We start from the raw sequence: 17,194 nt of genomic DNA, 5'->3' as shown, positions 1-17,194 counted from the left end.
GGAGTGTGACATATCAGAGAAATAGTGTAGGGGAAAGAGGATAGGAGAAGAGACAACAGCTGGAATAGTCCAAATCAGAGCTGGTTGGGTTTCAGTAGGGGCACAGGCAGCAATTGTGCAGTGTCTGGTTGTCTTTTCAGCACCATGAGAGTTGATGTGGATTTATGAAGGCTAGGAATCAACTACAAGTGGGATATGTGTGGATATGGAGCCTCTTATCAACATCTGGAGCTTGACAGAGCTGCTGTTCTGCTGCTTCAACCCCCTCATCTGGCCTCACTACTGGCCTATAAGACATTCTATGGATGTGCATAAGTCCATTTTCCCATGCTCGACTGTTTGTGTGTGTGGTCTGCTTTATGCAATTCAAGACAGAATTGTAGATTTTGTTCCATAATATAGAAAGATTGAATTAAAGACACAAACGCAGCACACTTTAACACACACACACAGCATACTTAAGAAAATTATGCAAAAAACAAAACAAACTACAATTTTTACATTCAGATCTTGCTCTACACGGAATATATCTAAGTACTTGCCACTATCAAGTATTTGCAGACTATATCTGTCTACTAAAGAACATGTGCTCATTAACATAGAGACATGCATACACAGGGAAAATGTTGCTACTGTTGACTCAAGCACCACCCAAAGCTGTCCAGACTACAGCGTTGCAGCACGGTCAGTACTGCTGTCTGGAGTCGTATTTTACCATGAGAAATGTGTCGGGTCTACAACTAACAACCATGAGTCACTAAACCCTGCAGATGGGAAAGAAGAAGCCTCTGCCTGGATGGGAACATGAATAGATCTCACTCTGTGAAAGAACCCTGTACTCAATACGTCACCATATACAGAACTATCCATATATACATGTTGACATACAATACACATTTTTGAAAAATATGGTGGATTAATGTGTACATGAACATTTCAAAATTGCTCAACACATACATTTTTACTGCTTATCCAGACCTGGGTGTATGTGATATATCCGGTTCACAGAAGGTTGCATGTACAGAGACTTACTGCAGTCATCTCATAAATCATACAGATTTATGAGATGACTGTAGCCAAATTGTGAGACATACTGGCTCAGTTCCTTATCATATAGATTAGGAAAATGACCTCTTGAAAAACCGCTCTCTCATCATCCACGGTTTCATTCTGCTTTTTCTGTTTAAGTACTGTATCTGTATTCTCTGTCTTTTCTGTCTCTCTCTTTAAATGTGTCTATGAATCTGTCTTTCGGTATATTTTTAGGTGGTTTTCTGCTTCTGTTCATCTGTCTCTCTGTCTGCTTTTCGTTGATTTCCTGGCTGGCTGAATCACTCTCCAGCTTTCTTCCTCCTTATTACTGTTACTGTACCCACAGCTATAGTCAACCTTTACGAGGTGGGTCTAGCCTGTCAGCTGCAAGCTACCGCAGTTGGATCATATTGAGAGACACACACACACTTAGGCCTGTAGGCTTATGTATTCAGTTAAAACCAAACACACTTTCATATACACACATATATACCAGCTTCCAGTGCAGAGAGTTAAATAGGCCCAGAGTGAGAGCAGGCTTTCCGTAAGCCAGGGTCTGTTTGCAGTCAAACCTGCCTGTGTCCTTCCTGAGCCCCTGGGCTCCTGCAGCGGCATTGCCCCAGGCCGCTGGGTCGCAGCTCGGCAGGGGAACAGCAGTGCAGCAAATGTGTGTCAGAGAGTGGGATGTGTGTGGTTTCAGTGCCTGTTCACTTTCCTACAGCTCATTCTAAATGAATACAAATAGAAACACTTATTACGTTCGTAAAGATTCATGTACACACACACAATAAAATATCATATACTGCACACACTGTTCCTTGCACCCACCCACACGCAGCTGAGTCCTTTTTCGGTGGTGTCAGCAGCTCCAGCTCTGTCTTTTGCTCTCTCTCTTACACACACACACACACACACACACACACACACACACACACACACACACACACACACACACACACACACAGACACACACACACAGACACACACACACACACAGACACACACACCAGTAGAACACCTGTCGGGCTGCATGGCTCGCTCCAGGACACCTTCGAGTCATGAGCTCATCGGAAAAGCAATTAAAGGCGGTGTAGGCCCTGCACGCTGGCGTAATGTTTTGTTTTGCTACTTGGCTTCGAAATTAACCAAACCTGTCAGAAGTCATCTGGCTGACGCGGGCTGGGCTATATTTATTTATTTTCTGTTGGAGAAGCTGGACGCAGGGTCCCTGCGCTGCCTCACGTCCAACAATGAAGCGATTCTGAGGGGGCGATTAGCTGGCCGGTACATGAATTCTCCCCCACTCCCGTCTACCTGGGGGGTGATTGGACAGAACCTTGCAACTCTGTTTGCCTGTCTGTTACTCTGATGTTGGGGTCATGGCCCTGCAGTTGAGAGGTTGTGCCCTCTGTAACCCCAATCAGGGCTTTGGTCTCCACTGTGGGACTTGGTTTTGAACTTGCGCTGACCTAGCCGCTCCCCGTTTATTGAATTTCATGGTTGCATTGACTGAACAAAAGCAGATTTTGCATTCTGTCAATGTATGAACAATGTAACCTGATAAAAAGACAGTATGAAGACAGAAAGATCTGTAGCTGATAGTTTACTGTTGACCCAGAAAAGAAGCGACTGACAAGAACATACACATAAAGGTTAGAGGCTGTCTCTCAATCTGGCCTAATGCATTACTGTAGCCTCAGGCTGTAAGCAGCCTGATGTCAGACAGCCGTAAAACAACACCCGCAACCCCATGCTCTCTTTTAACTCTACTGGTCTTTAGCCACTGAAGATAAAAAAAAAACACCTTTGACATTAATAGGTCCACTGTGGGTGAGTCAAGGTAAGTGTGTCTTCACAGATGAATGCATGTATATTCTGTGGTTGTATGTATTTTCAGAGCCTTGGCCACTGAGCAGTTCTCTGGTGTTTTCTTGAGGAATCATTTAGGAAGTAAGAAAAACACCTTTGTTATCATTGTCATCACTTTCTGTAATTATCCATATGCCACCCTGTTAGAGTGGAGAAAAACAACAGTTAGCTTGCTGCCGAGGTCGCCCTCTGAGCATGGCAGGCCGTTTCATGGTGCTGCTTGCTTCAAAGGAGGTGTCACTCTTTGGCAGTTATGTCAACACAATGATGAAACAAGAACACAGTGTGGATAGTAAAGCTTTGGTCTTCAAAGTCTCAAAGGCCAGGTCAACACATATTTAATTTCTGTCATTGTCAAACTGGCAGGGGGAGAGAGACGTGAAAAAAGGTTGTTTGCTCTGTTAATCTCAGAAAAAGGGCTTTTTGAGTGGTGTTGTGATGGATCAACTTGGTCATGGCTGTCATTAAGAGACGCCAAACAGACGTGACACACAGCCACAATAAGATTGCAGTTGCTGACACAACACTGAAAACACTGTGAATGCACTGGCAGTTACTTCAACAGTTATTTAAGTAAACGACATTCTAATACACTTGACAAGTTGACTTCATTCATCTAATGATGTGCTGTTTTTCTGTAATCAAAAGTTACGTGTGAGTTTTTCTTTATTACATTTGTGCTTTTTGTGTTTACTTTAGCACTACAGAAGACCTAAAGAGTGTCAAATTCTGATTCCTCTGCCCTGTATAGAAATAGTTTGTGTCATGTGATCCCCATTAAAAGGTAACATTTCTTAAGATATCCTAAGATGAAATTGAGGGTAGTGATTTTATAAAATGTATCTCTGTAATAATTGTTAAATAAACAATCCATCTACTATTTTAGATGATTTATTCTGTGATGACTCATTTCTATTGAATGTGCTTAGTCGTGCTCAGTGCATCTTGTAGACCACAATTTAGGGTCAGTTTATTAAACATATCTTCACTACTCAGTTCCCAGCCGTTTGGGTCCTATACTGCTCATGTTGTTCTGAGCTATGATGAAACCATTTGGAAGTCGGGCCCCAGCGCTACACCCACAGCCAAAGCCTATTAAGCAGCCACACTGCGGTATAGAAGTTCAAGCCACAGGACTGAGGTTATGATTCCTTGTCAGGAGGAGGGGGAGAGAGGTGGCTGTAGGATGACAAGGAAGGGTGGAAGAATGGTTTCTGAGGGAAGGGTAAAGTGGGCTGAAAATGGATCAAGGTGGGGGTTCGGAAAGGATGAAAGAAGTGATAGGGTGACCTTGAGGGAAAAGAGACTGTAATGGAGAGGTAGATATGAAGGTACAATTGAAGGGCCAAAAACCAGCAACAGTTGCTGGTATAACATTGATGTTTAATGGGGTAGATGGATTGTGGAATAGTAAAGAGGATGAAGTGATAGAGGATGAAGGGATAGGTGAAGCAGCAGAGGAACAACTGAGTCAGTTTGACTTGATCCGAAGAGAATGTTTCTCCCTTGCCCAGAGCGGATTCTTTACTAGTGATAAATCATGGTTTAGGATTAAAGTGAACCTGGTCAATAATAATTAGACACATACAAACATTAGCACTGACAAGTGCACACACTAAAAGAAACATACTGTAGATCTAAACATTAAAGGTTTCACACCTTACATACACACAGAAGTGCATATTTGACAGCACTGACACACAGACATTTCACATTGCTCATGCTTTCAGCCGTTCACATTTACTTTGCACTGCAAACACTCACATACACACATATACAAGTTCACAGGCCACAAATCACTAAATGTTGTAAAAGTGGAACAAATTAGAGCACTTTTATTTGCATTGTTCACAGTGAATAATGGAGGAGGGAGTAATTCGTGCCAAGCTGGAGAGCTAGTTTCTCAAAAATGCGTGTACAGGTCTTTGGGAGTGTGTGTGCTGAGGGAGGGTTTGTAATTGTGTTTTGTCCATGCTTTAGAGACACTAAAATGTTCGGCAAAACAGCAAGCAATCAGGCTTTGTTGGAGGTGAAGCAAACACACACATTTACAGGTTCACACTTACAGACACACACACTGACACAGACTAACACACATACTAACACGGCTTTGCCTCAGGGCCTGAAACAGAAGACCGGGGTCTTGTCCAAAGCTCCATTAAACTGCTGAAAGTCCTTCTAGAGCTGAAACATCCTCCTATCGTCATGCTGGGACATTCCACGGCACGCCAGAGACCCTGCACTAATCCTGCCGGCATGGGAATCATTATTGATAGGATCCTAATGCATTACCTCAGGGCCCGCTTATTGTTGGTAAAGATTATTATTTAAGAGTAAACCAAAACCCAGAGAAAGTCTCGAGTTTCATAGAAATTTATCAAAAGAAAATGTTATTCTTGGCTTAGTGTGATACCACTTTGAACAGTGCAATTGAAACAAACTGTGCTCCTTGCTGCAGTCCAACATGCAGACTCGATACCCACCAGCAGGTCATTAGGACACAGTGTATACTGTGCAACAGTGTAAGAACCTGAAACTCAACCTGAGAAGATTTGCTCTAAGTCACTTTCACTCGTTGGTTATTACCTTACATTGATTTCAGTGATCATATCAATGTGACTCCTACTTTGCAGTTATAATTGCAACATCAGAACATTTTTGTCTGTATGAATTCACATAGTCTCCACTTTAGTCAGCCATTCTGTGCATCTCTTTATCTGGATCTTATTGAATTAGTTGTGTTGATTACAGAAGTTTGGCGTAGTCAAACCACCGCTTGAGTGCTTTCAAACAACCGTTCTGCAGTAATTTTGATTTTGTAAAAGCAAGACAGATGTACAGTATATGTTTTCCTATTTTTTTTAATCCTGCTTATTTATCATGCATTTGATTTACTTTGTGTTTTGAGTTACATTATTCAAAACTGATTTGTTTTTCTGTGTGTTTGTATTTTCCAGGTGCAGTCCTGTTGGTCAGTGTCCAAGGCATAGCTGTCAATGTGGACCCAATCTTTTGTACATGGCTCTTATATCAACCTCATAAAGGAAGCAGCAGACAGCAGCAACAGGTACCTGATCCAGTCTGATGTTCTCTGACAAGACCTGTCAGTTTCTCTTCCTGGCCTGTTATCCATCCATCCATCCATCCATCCATCCATCCATCCATCCATCCATCCATTTTCTGCTTCTTATCTGGAGTCAGATCATGGTCGCAGGAGGCTAAGAAATACATTTCTTACCTCTCTCTGTCCAGCAACATTTTCCAGTTCCTCCTGGGGTATTGTGAGGTGTTCCCAGGCTAGATAAGATGTGTAATCTGTCCAACATGTTCTGGTCCTGCTCTGGAATCTCCAGCTCTTTGCACATGCCCAAAAAGCCTCCAATGGAAGAAGTCCAAGAGGCATCTTGGTCGAATTCTTGAACCACCTCAGTGGCTTCCTTTTCCAGAGAGGCAGCACCTTTACTCTAAGCTCTCTCTGCATGTCTGAGCTCCTTTGATTATCTTTACAGATGAACCAAGCCAGCCTATTGAGGAAATGTATTTCCTTCTCCTTCTTAAACATAGCAATGTAGTGCAATGGTTGCTTCGCTGTTGATGCTGCCCCAATCCCACTGGCAACCTCAAGCTCCATTTTCCTCTAATTTGTGAACAAGACCTGAAGATACTTAACTCCACCTTTGTGTGTGCATTGAAACATGTTTCATATTCTAATTAACATTCATGAAGTTGCTGTAGCATAATGTACTGCTGCTGCACTCTGAGTTGCTCCAGATAAGAACATCAAGTCAATGTACAGTACATGTCTGTAGTACTTCTTCCCTCAGTTTTGCCTTCTTTTTCCCAACTACCTTTTTCCATGTGCTCTGCTCCCTGTCTTCCATCCAGTCTCTCTCTATTTATTTGACAGGGGTCATGGTGATGGTTATGGACATTGAATTCTCTGTGCCCACACTTCACACACACGCTCAGTCTGATTGCCTGGGATATAGCACAGGTTCACCCTGTAAAGTCATATAAATATATATAGCACATGAACATATCATATTGTAATACTTTTAATGTTTTTTTCAAGTTTTTAAGGTTGCTCTGTTTTATACCTCTTGCAGTTTGGAATGGCGCATGCAGTGTGTGTGTGTATCAGACAAAGAGAGAGAGTTAATTGCACCTACTCCTTACTCTGGAGGTTGTTACTGTACGGGGGTAAACACATGTTATGAGTTGAACGGCAGCCAGTGTGAAGGATACACAACACTGACTGCTGTGTGTGTGTTCATGTGCGAGCATGTATGGTGTGTGTGGACATGCTGCAGCAGATGTGTGCGTTTCTGTTAGGCTGTCTGCCTCAGGTGCCTGTCAGGGCCACTTCTCAAGGCCTGGCTGGTGTAGGCCAGGCCTTCAGCTGAAGGCCAGTCAACAGTGTGTGAAGGACAGTTGAGAGGACACTGACTGGTTTGGGTCAGGATGGCAGGAAATGCTGAAAAATGAGAAAAACAGGACAAGGGAGGGGACGTTTTGAGGTACATGGGGAGAAGGAAGTATGTGTGACGTGGACAAAAGCACAAGAAACGTTGAAAGAGAGGACAGTTGAAAGAATCAGAGAGAAATGGAAAGCATAAACAGTCAAGAGGGGAGGGGCATTGGGTATCATTGAGAAGCAGTGATACCCCCTCCCTCCCTCAACCCTCCCTGCCAGGCCCCTGTGTGTGTGGTAGAAGAACTTATATTATGTCATCCATAAGGAATGAGCAATGGTCACTGGGTATGGTACCTGCTTTTAGCAGAGAGCAGTAAAATGTGGACAAGTTTTCCATAAAATACACAAACTGGGATACATAATATTTAGTAACCAATATGCATTTTAGAAAGAACAGTTACAAGACTTGTCTGCAGTATTTTGTGCCATGCATTGTCTTTAGATTAATATCATATATACAAAGCATTTATAAAATCCTTTCCAGTTTTTGTTTTTGTATGCAACAGGCGTACATAGAAGTGTTTTTGTACTTAAAGTATATTGTTGAAGTTCTAATTTTCAGCAGAACTAAATAGGATTTTCAAGTCAGAACTGACTTTAGGCAATGAACCTGCTTGCCTGTAGTATTTTGTTAACCCTTTGTTAACTTGCAAGAACCTCAGGAGGATTTAGCGGCATATTTCAGTCAGTAGCTTCAATTACTAATGTAATTTGGTGGCCCATTTTTAATCTGAACCACAACCAGCATTTGGGTCCCAACCTAGTCATTGAAAAACAACTGTATCAGTGTGTGTGTATGTGTGTGTTTAGACAGGCTGCAATACGTGGTTGGCCTGCAGCCTTGTGCAGCTGTATCATAGCCTAGTGGTGCTGCTGGCTAATGCTAATGGGGTTTCCTTATTTCAGACCAACCTTCCACTCTTCTGTCTTTCAGCCATCGCATTACCAGCCAGGATGTGTGTGCGTGTATGTATGTGTGTGAGTGAGTGAATATGTGTGTGTGTGTTTGGCCTGCATGGGAGACTGCTCAAAAAAAACAAGGAGCTGTCACTGGTCCTTGTTGGTCTTGGAGGCTGATGTTGTGTTCTACTGCATTTTTCTTTTCTCTCTCTCTCTCTGCCTGTCTTTCTATCTTGCATTGCATTAAGTATTGGGTCTCCCGATAAATCCAGATCTCGAAAGCTTGCTCTACAATGGCCTTACTAATGCAGAGCAATGGTGAAATAGTTGGCACATTTCCACCTGATAACATGCTGTTTTTCAAGGACTAAACAAAAGTAAAATTTACATTCAGAATTCCTTTACATGGCCTCATAAATGCTCAGTCATGCTCTGATGTCATCACAGAATCCAGGTCCAGTTCCTCAGGCCAAGAGGAGAGAGGACGAGGCGTCGGTAGGAAGCACGCCACTGGCCAAACAGCCCTCCAATCAAGCCTCAGACTATGCCAGCAGCCCAGTGAAAACCAAAACAGTGACAGGTAGGTAGGGATTTCCTAATCCCAGTCTGTGCCTTATGTGTCATAGTGAAGATGTCAGTGTGACATTGCACATCATACAATAACGTCAAGTCAATAAACCAGTACAGCAGAGAGAAATAGAACAGCATTGGCCGCTTATTTACTACAAACTCTTCTCTCAGTGTTTGAATTTAGATGTCTTTCAATAGTGGGATAATAGCACTTAACTGTGGATGTAGTTAACCTTGTTTCTATGCAGTAAATCCATGTTACTATGGTGTTACATAACACGCTACAGTGTGCTGACACCTGAGTGAACCCGTTTCTCAGAGGATGGTGAATATCCAGGCATGTCATCCTCTGTTTTCCTCTTCTGGTAGTATTACCGTGGCTCTGTGGGCTCTGGATGCCCAGAATAGATGAGTGGCTTGGCTGTGTGTAGGCTGCTCCTATGCCAGGTTTCCACGTTCTTGGACCCCCCTGTTCAAAACAAACAGATTCAGTGCACGTGCACACATGCACAATCCGTAGTGTACATGTATTTATCAGCATGTACAAATACATTCAAGTGCATACTGTATATACAGGCAGGCAGCTATATACATTTAAATACCTGTCCATACCACACATAGAAACACATGCACGTTTGTAGCATTGCTATGGTGCTTCCTTTCAAAATAGCTGTTGTCCCTGAGTAGGAAACTCTGAATAATTTGGAATCAGATGGACAAGTTGGAGAAGCTGAGTAGAAGAGGACAGATGCAGCTCTGGATCTTGTCAAGGATGTGACTACTTGCTTTTGTTGTCAGGAGCACACTGTGAGGTATATAAGCAGTATCTATAAGCTTTTAGGTTATTATTGATTATGGCAAGACAGGTCAGGAGGAATTTAGTTACTGACAATTGAGCAAGAGTACAAATGAAGCACTAAAGGCACTGGTATTTTCATCAGTGTGAGGGATGTGTTTAGTTGGCCTCAAGGATGTATCGTGATCACAAAGTAAAAAAGAGAAACTACCTGAAACACTACACACACTTATACTGTACACGTATTTTTAGATTCTTACCTGGGAGGATGGCTGGAGCTGTCACTGTGTTTAGGAGCTGTCTATGACAGAACACAGAGCCTTACCCTCTACAGAAATGGTTTTCATTTAATGCTCATATGGTTATTTATAAACCTAATAGGCCACCTCCTCTCACATGTACCCTTCTGGATATTTAATTAATGTGATCCAATGGAACATCTTGGCTGCTTTCATGTAACTGAATTAGTTACAGGGTTTTAAAAAATGAACAAATAAATATGTTAAAAAGTGTTCTCAGCCTCTACTGTTTGAATCTCATAGTGTTTAGGCTCCAGGTCCTTTAAACACTGTAACGGTTTAAACATTCTCTGCCAAAGCATCACAGTGACGAGTCAGGGGAAATAAGCAAGTGGGTCTTTTTTTCTTTTTTTAAGTCCCTGGGAAATGTGTTCCTAACAGGAGTGATGAATCCCTGTTTTGGGTGAAGTCATCCTGTAGCTGTAAATAACAGTGCATGTGTATAACATTCTCCCATGTCAAGTGTTTTGATAGGAGAAAAAGCTCCTTTGACATTTCGGAGTCTAAAAAGGACCGTTAGGGTTCTTTCCTTGCTTGCTTAAAAAGCTCACAGCTGAAAGGTCATGCCGCCGTTTCTTCCTGGTTTTCCCTCTGTCCTCTGTTTGATCCAATTTGCAGTAATGGCTTTTCCATACCACAGCATCTTTGCTTACTCACATCTCAACAATATATTTTCTCATTAGGGCTTGTCAGTAAACAATCACCTTGGCTCCAACACTACACACAAAACTACATCAGGCTTTAGTTTGTCAGCAACACTCACTGACTGGAGTACACTGGCTGTTAATGTGCTGTCTTTCTCTGTGACTGCTCCTCCATCTTGCTGTCTAAGTTTTTGTTTTTCTGTCTGAAGTTGTTTTTCTGTCTGGCAAGCTGTCTGTTTGTCTTTCTGTTAAGTTTTGCTTTTTTTTGTATTTTTTTTTTTTTTCTTTCTTAGTCATCCATTTGGCATTTTGGTCCTTCTGTCTACCACCAGGTTATATGTAAATAAATAGAAACAAAGCCTCAAATGGATTTTAGAATTTACTACACACACAGACATACATACATTAACACATAGTGTTTTAGCTGTTGTCAAATGCTGAGTGGACAGCACATCTGGCCCAAAATTATGTCTGTAGGAGTGTTTAGTGTTAGACATATTTGTATATGGCATCTCATTGTTGGGCTGCATTAGTTAGTCAGAAACATATACTGAGTCAGACTCGAGCTCTTTCTTATCCAAATATTTCTCTTGTGAAGTTAAAACAAGACATTGGTAACTAGGTGCTCGTACTGTATTTTGTAAAAATCCAAACTTCAGTGCCCCTGCTTTAATTCTCCACATTGGAATGGAGTTTGCATTTACATGAATAGAATCTTCACTGGAAATTGCTATGGTGTCACAGGAGAAAATATAATGAAAAATTACAAATTGTTTCCGCAGGCAATCAGAATAAAAAAAGGACAGAGGCATTTAGTCCTTGTGGTTTTAATCATGGTGAAACAATAAGCCTCTCTGCAGTCAGAAGATCTTGATAGACTAGAGCTCAACTACAGAGGAGTTTACAGTGCAGCAGGTACTCGGCCTCCTTTGTCGCGCAACTTCAGTTTCACCTTATCCTTGTTCAGTGATGATATATTTTTCCTGCAATTAGCTGTTTTGTTTCTTTGAGTTCAAACATGACTATAACCAGTTAATGATGTGAATTGCCTGCATCTGGTGGGATCATCGTGATACTTTCGTGCATGGTTTACGATTCACGAGTTGAATTCTGTTCATTTCTCTTAAATTCACTTAATTTCTTCTAATTATTACTCCGCCAAGAAACATGGCAGAGTTATATGACGATTGGCATTGGTTTGTCTGTCTGTCTGTCTGTTTGCAACTTTACTCATAAACGGACTAATGGATTTGGATGAAATTTTCAGGAAAGGTCAGAAATGACACAAGGACCAAGTGATTAGATTTTGTCAGTGATGCAGCTTATAGTCTGGATCCACGGATTTGTTAAAGATTTCTGTATCATTGTGAGATAGCAGCACGGTGTCACTGTAACCATGACAAGTGAACATTACATCAGCTGCTTGCTGACGATCACATGATTGCCATCCTACTACAAATTAACCGCTGTGGACCATGAATTTTTTAAAGGTTTCATCCATCGGCGTGATACAACGACTCAGCAGCCTTGGCAGAGTACTGCGCTCTGAGTGCTTTTCTTGTTTATGCCTCTGTGTTGACCATGGAGGCATTACGTTTTCAGATTGTTAATGTTCGTGCTATTGTCATAACTCCAAAATATCAGGAATGCCTTGAGGGAATTTCTTCACATTTGGCATAAAAACATCCACTTGCACTCAAGAATAAACTGATGTGATTTTGGTGGTTTGTTGCAGTGACCTCACAAAATGCATTTTTGGCTACAACTCAGTAGTTCATATGCTAATTATGACAAATTATTCAGCTCTATAATGCAGAAACAGGAGGAGACATTGTGACCACGTTTTACATTTTGGCAGATACTGAACTGGTAGTTAAAGATGTATGTGAAATATCCATATTGGCTGACTATGGTGGGTTAAATACAAACTTGATTTGTACACTGGTCTGTCCTGATATTTAGTCCTCTGTTACTTAGTAATTGTTTAATGTCAAAATTTATGGAAAGTCCTATAAAGCAGGGCAGAAGAAAATCACCCAAAATTGGAGTTCACATATGTTAACCCCATAACTGTACACAGTTAAGCTAAAGTGAGAAACTTTAGGCATCTAAATGGCTTAAAGGTACAGTGGGTTCTGTTGTTAGCAGGATTTTTCCCTTGTAAACCCTTCCTCACAGTGACCTCTTGAGAAAAGCTGCTGACATCTAACATATTATGATTGGCGTTCGGCTCTCTGAAGGTGATTTATTAATTGCTTTACCATTCACGCAGAGCAGTGAATAAGGAGCTGGATGTTTAAACAAGAGGGAGATGATGGGAACTCACTCTGGTCAAGCTGTTATGTTAAAAAAAAAAAATCAACTTTGGCCACAGTCAGTCCTTCAGTCTGACTTACTTATTAGTTTATCATGTTTGTGTATGGTGTTTATACTATGTTGACTGTTAGCTGGACATTAAACTGTCTTCTGCTTTTTCCTGTCAGCAGGATGCATTTCATGTCTAAAGCTATTTTGCCACATGGAATCATCTGATGGATTTTTCAGAATCTATTTGTAATCGCTGTGTGCTTACTCCGGGACATCCGATCCAGCTGTTTAGCTCGGATTGAATCAGTAAGCCATAATGATTTACTGAAGGGCAAAGCTGATGTGAATGTAGCGAAGAAATGACCAGTGTCTTGATGGATGTTCATCTCAGCTGTGACGGAGGAAGGTTTTCAGGGAGATTTATAATTGCCCTGAGAAATAAGTTGTGTTCCTATAAGAAATGAATTGAAATGGTCCAACTCATTTTTTCCTTTTTTGGAACAAGTACACAAGCAGTCATTCTTATTTTTCCTCATTCTTTTTGCTTAATTATCATTTGGCATTTTCCTTGATAGCCCTAATGTGCTTGTTTTAACTTGACTCCAAATAACCGTCCGGATATATGACAAGGTTGATTTTAGTTGCGGGTTTATTGCCGACATATAATTTCTCAGGGGACTCTAAGGGGGTTTGTGATCACTGCAGCAGGCGTTTTATTTTTCAGTCTTTAGTCATTTGTTTAGGTAAACAGAGGAGAGATGTGCAGGTTGTTTGCCAGTTGGAGTCAACACGTGTTCGAACTGCCATTTACAGGGATGTATGGGGAATAAACACATAAGACTCACTTGGGTTTAACAAGGGCAGTTTGCCAATTGGACTGCCACTGGTGCTGCTGCTCAGTTGACTGTCAGGAGATTGATGTTCTTATTGGAACCATAACAGTGTTATACTGCTGCCAATTAATTTAACATAAGTGTGCAGGTCTAATATGTAGCCCCTGAATGTTTGCAACGATGTAGGCAGCTTTAGTGTTGGATACTCAGGGTTCCTCTTGAGTCACTTTGTGAGAAAAGCTGCTGATGTTTAACATGCTACAAATTAGTCCTTTAAGTTATAGCTTTCCATCCAAATACAATAGTAGTTGCAGCTGACTCAATACTGCTCTTACTTCTGTATTTAAACACACCACGATAATGTCCATCTATTAGAGGGTTCATTTTTCAACTGTATCAGTGGTACAATGCTGTTTAAAGTGAGATGTTCTGCTAAATTGTGCTCCAGGATATATACTGTGCTGTCCCAAAGCTCACACTGTATATGCTAATGATGCATTAAAATGGTCAGTTTAAAATATAAGCAGAGAGCTGGCATGCCCAGAATGTAGTTGTTTGAAATACTATTATAAGATTAAATAACTCAATGTGGTGGTTATATGGAATATTGAGATAGAGCTGTGTTTTGTTCCGCCTGATTATAAATTGGCAAACACTGTCGTTTTCTGAGCCTATTGATTCTCATAGTTTTCCACTGCAGCTATTGATTTCCCCACAAAAATCACCTCAGGGAATTAACAGAATAAATCATAATCCACTGAAAGAAAATCATTTTCAGAGTTTTTAGCAGTTCAAAGCCTCCTCAGAACAATTGTACTAGCTAGATGTCCCTGCTTCCAATTGGCCATTTGAACGCATGCCGGGCACTTTTATGATGTAAAGAGAGTGTTATGTTGTTTTGTTACCACATTCAGCCTAGCTACAGTTTCGTAGTAATCAAGGGGGACTTTCCTGCAGGCTTTTGGAAGGTGCCTGTTAATGTGTAGGCAAATGTACAGAGACACACAGAACCAATTCACTGCAGATCATTTCCCCAGAAAGCACTGAGGGCAAGGTGATATCATACTGGGGCTGTGGGGCTGCCCAGCTCAAATCTCATAACCCATATCCACTCAGCTCCATTTGGCAACAAAATATTTCTCCCTTCTTCTCTTCCCCTCTGGTTTTGGTCATTGCACGTGTTAAATATACAGGACACATGTTACAAGACACCACTGAGTTTCAGAACCAGCGTTGGCTGAATTGGACTGAAGCCAGTTCCGGTGGATGACAGAGACTTTGACTTTGAACACAGCACTTGGTAAAAGATATTATAGTTATTCTCGTGCTACTAAACACACACAGGTTTGCAATTAAGCGCGGCTCTTCAGCACATGGGGATCACATTACTACTCGAACTGGTTTGTCTTTTAATATGACACATGCTCTGTTCACATGCTGCACAAATAGCAATTATTGAGCCTTTTGTCGATGTTTTTTGTCATAGCTGCAGAGTTGGCTTGCAGGTTGGCAATTTTTTCTCGTCAGTTCATCAGGCTTTTTGTTGCTGTTCAAATTATATGGTCTGACTAAATATTCTGGTAGATGGACAATAGAGGCTGAGGTTTGGACTATATATTAGAAAACTGTGCATTTAACTCTCATCACAGGTTTGTTTGAATGTTGCTTAGTAACATCATCACAGAAGTGTTAACACTTGTTTTTGTATGATTATCCTTTACAAGAAAGGCCCTGGAAAGACGGCTTTGAAAACAAGTCATTTCTCCTCAGTTTGAGGTCGATTTCTGTCTGCCCGCACAATTACGCCACAAATTGGTTCACATAAAACTAGCTTCTAAGTATTTTCTTTATTTGTCCCTAATGAATGTTCTTGTTGGCAGCTGTACCGTGTTTCTGATCAAGAGCCTCCCGAGTCCCGAGCTTCTCATTGTTCTCTAACATCTACCAGAGTAATGATCTCACTGGCTTTCCTTTTCAATCCTAAAATTAGCCATTGGCGCTCTGAGAACATACTTCTTTTGCTGAGAAACCTATCCTCCTATCTGGCTGTGCTTCCTAAAGTTTGGAATGAGAACTGTTGTCTTTGTTCTGCTTGTGGTCTGGATGATGGGATTAGATGTAATTTTCCTGTTTACTGGAACAAGCAGAAAGAGACAGAGAGAAATGGAAACATTTGCATTGTTCATACTGTTAATCTGCAAGGTAGAAGACAATATCTGGTGATGGTCTGGACTGTGCTGCTCACAAAAACATTCCTGTGCTGATGACTTTTCTGTGATCTCAACCATAGAGCGACAGAAAAAAAGGAGGCTGGGAACAGGAAAGAAAGTCCAGGTTTCATGGTTGAGAAACATATATTATGGAAAGACATAAGTTAATATATTTTGGAGAAATAAACGGCAGAGAGAAACTAATATATACATGCAGATACACATTTATAAAAGAGAGAGAGAACTGATGAGTGGACTTCATGCAGAACTACACAGTCATACATAACTATAATCCAAGCCCAAGTAGCCTGATGGAAGTCAGGCAGGTTTTTATTGGCTGCTGTGTGCTTTTCAGAAGGGGATAATATTTTCATTGCGGAGTTATTTATATAGTTTAATTTTTCTGGTAAAGTCAATAATTTATCAAGGTAATGATGGTTGGAGTGGGGAAAGAAAACAAGAAAAAGCAGGAATAATGAGATAGAAGCCCCCACCTTCCTTAGAAGAATGGTTGTAGTCTGTAGGGGACTTTACTCGCATGATTAGAACGTCTTTGGCTTCTGCATATTGGTGAGACCATACGAATCTCTAACTGACATTCAGGACAGACAGAACGCTCTGTGGGGAACAAATGTGTCCTTTTGTATCCCTGTTCTGCTTTCATGAATGATAAGGGTATTAGGCCTTGTGGATGTTGGCTGTGGTTTTTGAAGTTGAAGTGAGAGGATCAGAGAGGGAAGTTGGGGTTGAGTTGTGGTTCATCAGATGGTGTGTGGATTAGTGTAGAGGCTGGTGGGGGTTTAGTGACAGAGAATGACAGAGAAACAGGAGAAAATTGGAAACTGTGTTTTGATGATTTCACATAAGATGTTAAAAAAGGTTCTTGGTGTCCCAGAGAGAAGATGTGAGCTTTTTGTTTTAATTCTTAACATGTTGTGTTACTGTCTAGCTGGGAAAAGTTCTCTGCTCTCCTGCTGTCTTGTCTTGTAGAGAAAAATCTTTCTTACATAGTGAGTAAATAAGTTAGCATTGCTATGTGTGAAACTCTGAATTCTGATGATAATGATCATGAAAGTCACAACTTAGGAAATGGTAAGTGTGACTCTATTGTCACTTTTTATCATGCTGCACATGCCTGAACTCAGAAATCTTCCTTTACAGTGACCTTGGTTGGAATCCCTAAAGGTTTAGCTGGCAGAAAGAGAGACCAAGTTCCACGACTGCATTTATTAAAAGCAAAATCTGATTTAAAATTGAGCA

The 17,194-nt window shown here is 41.1% G+C and overlaps 1 protein-coding gene across 5 annotated transcripts in view; it reads left to right on the top strand.

Annotated features, from left to right (window-relative positions):
* Positions 1-17,194, top strand: part of LOC111569393 (intermembrane lipid transfer protein VPS13B) — a 322,692-nt gene that overhangs the window by 124,847 nt on the left and 180,651 nt on the right. For all 5 annotated transcript variants that reach the window (XM_023271473.3, XM_023271472.3, XM_023271475.3 and 2 more), the window contains exons 20-21: positions 5,859-5,968; positions 8,723-8,855. In XM_023271473.3, the coding sequence (XP_023127241.2) occupies positions 5,859-5,968; positions 8,723-8,855 (243 nt within the window). The remainder of the gene's footprint in view (positions 1-5,858; positions 5,969-8,722; positions 8,856-17,194) is intronic.

This window comes from Amphiprion ocellaris, chromosome 9 (genome assembly GCF_022539595.1).
Source record: "Amphiprion ocellaris isolate individual 3 ecotype Okinawa chromosome 9, ASM2253959v1, whole genome shotgun sequence".
Lineage (NCBI taxonomy): Eukaryota > Metazoa > Chordata > Actinopteri > Pomacentridae > Amphiprion > Amphiprion ocellaris.
This window is presented reverse-complemented; position numbering and strand designations above follow the sequence as displayed.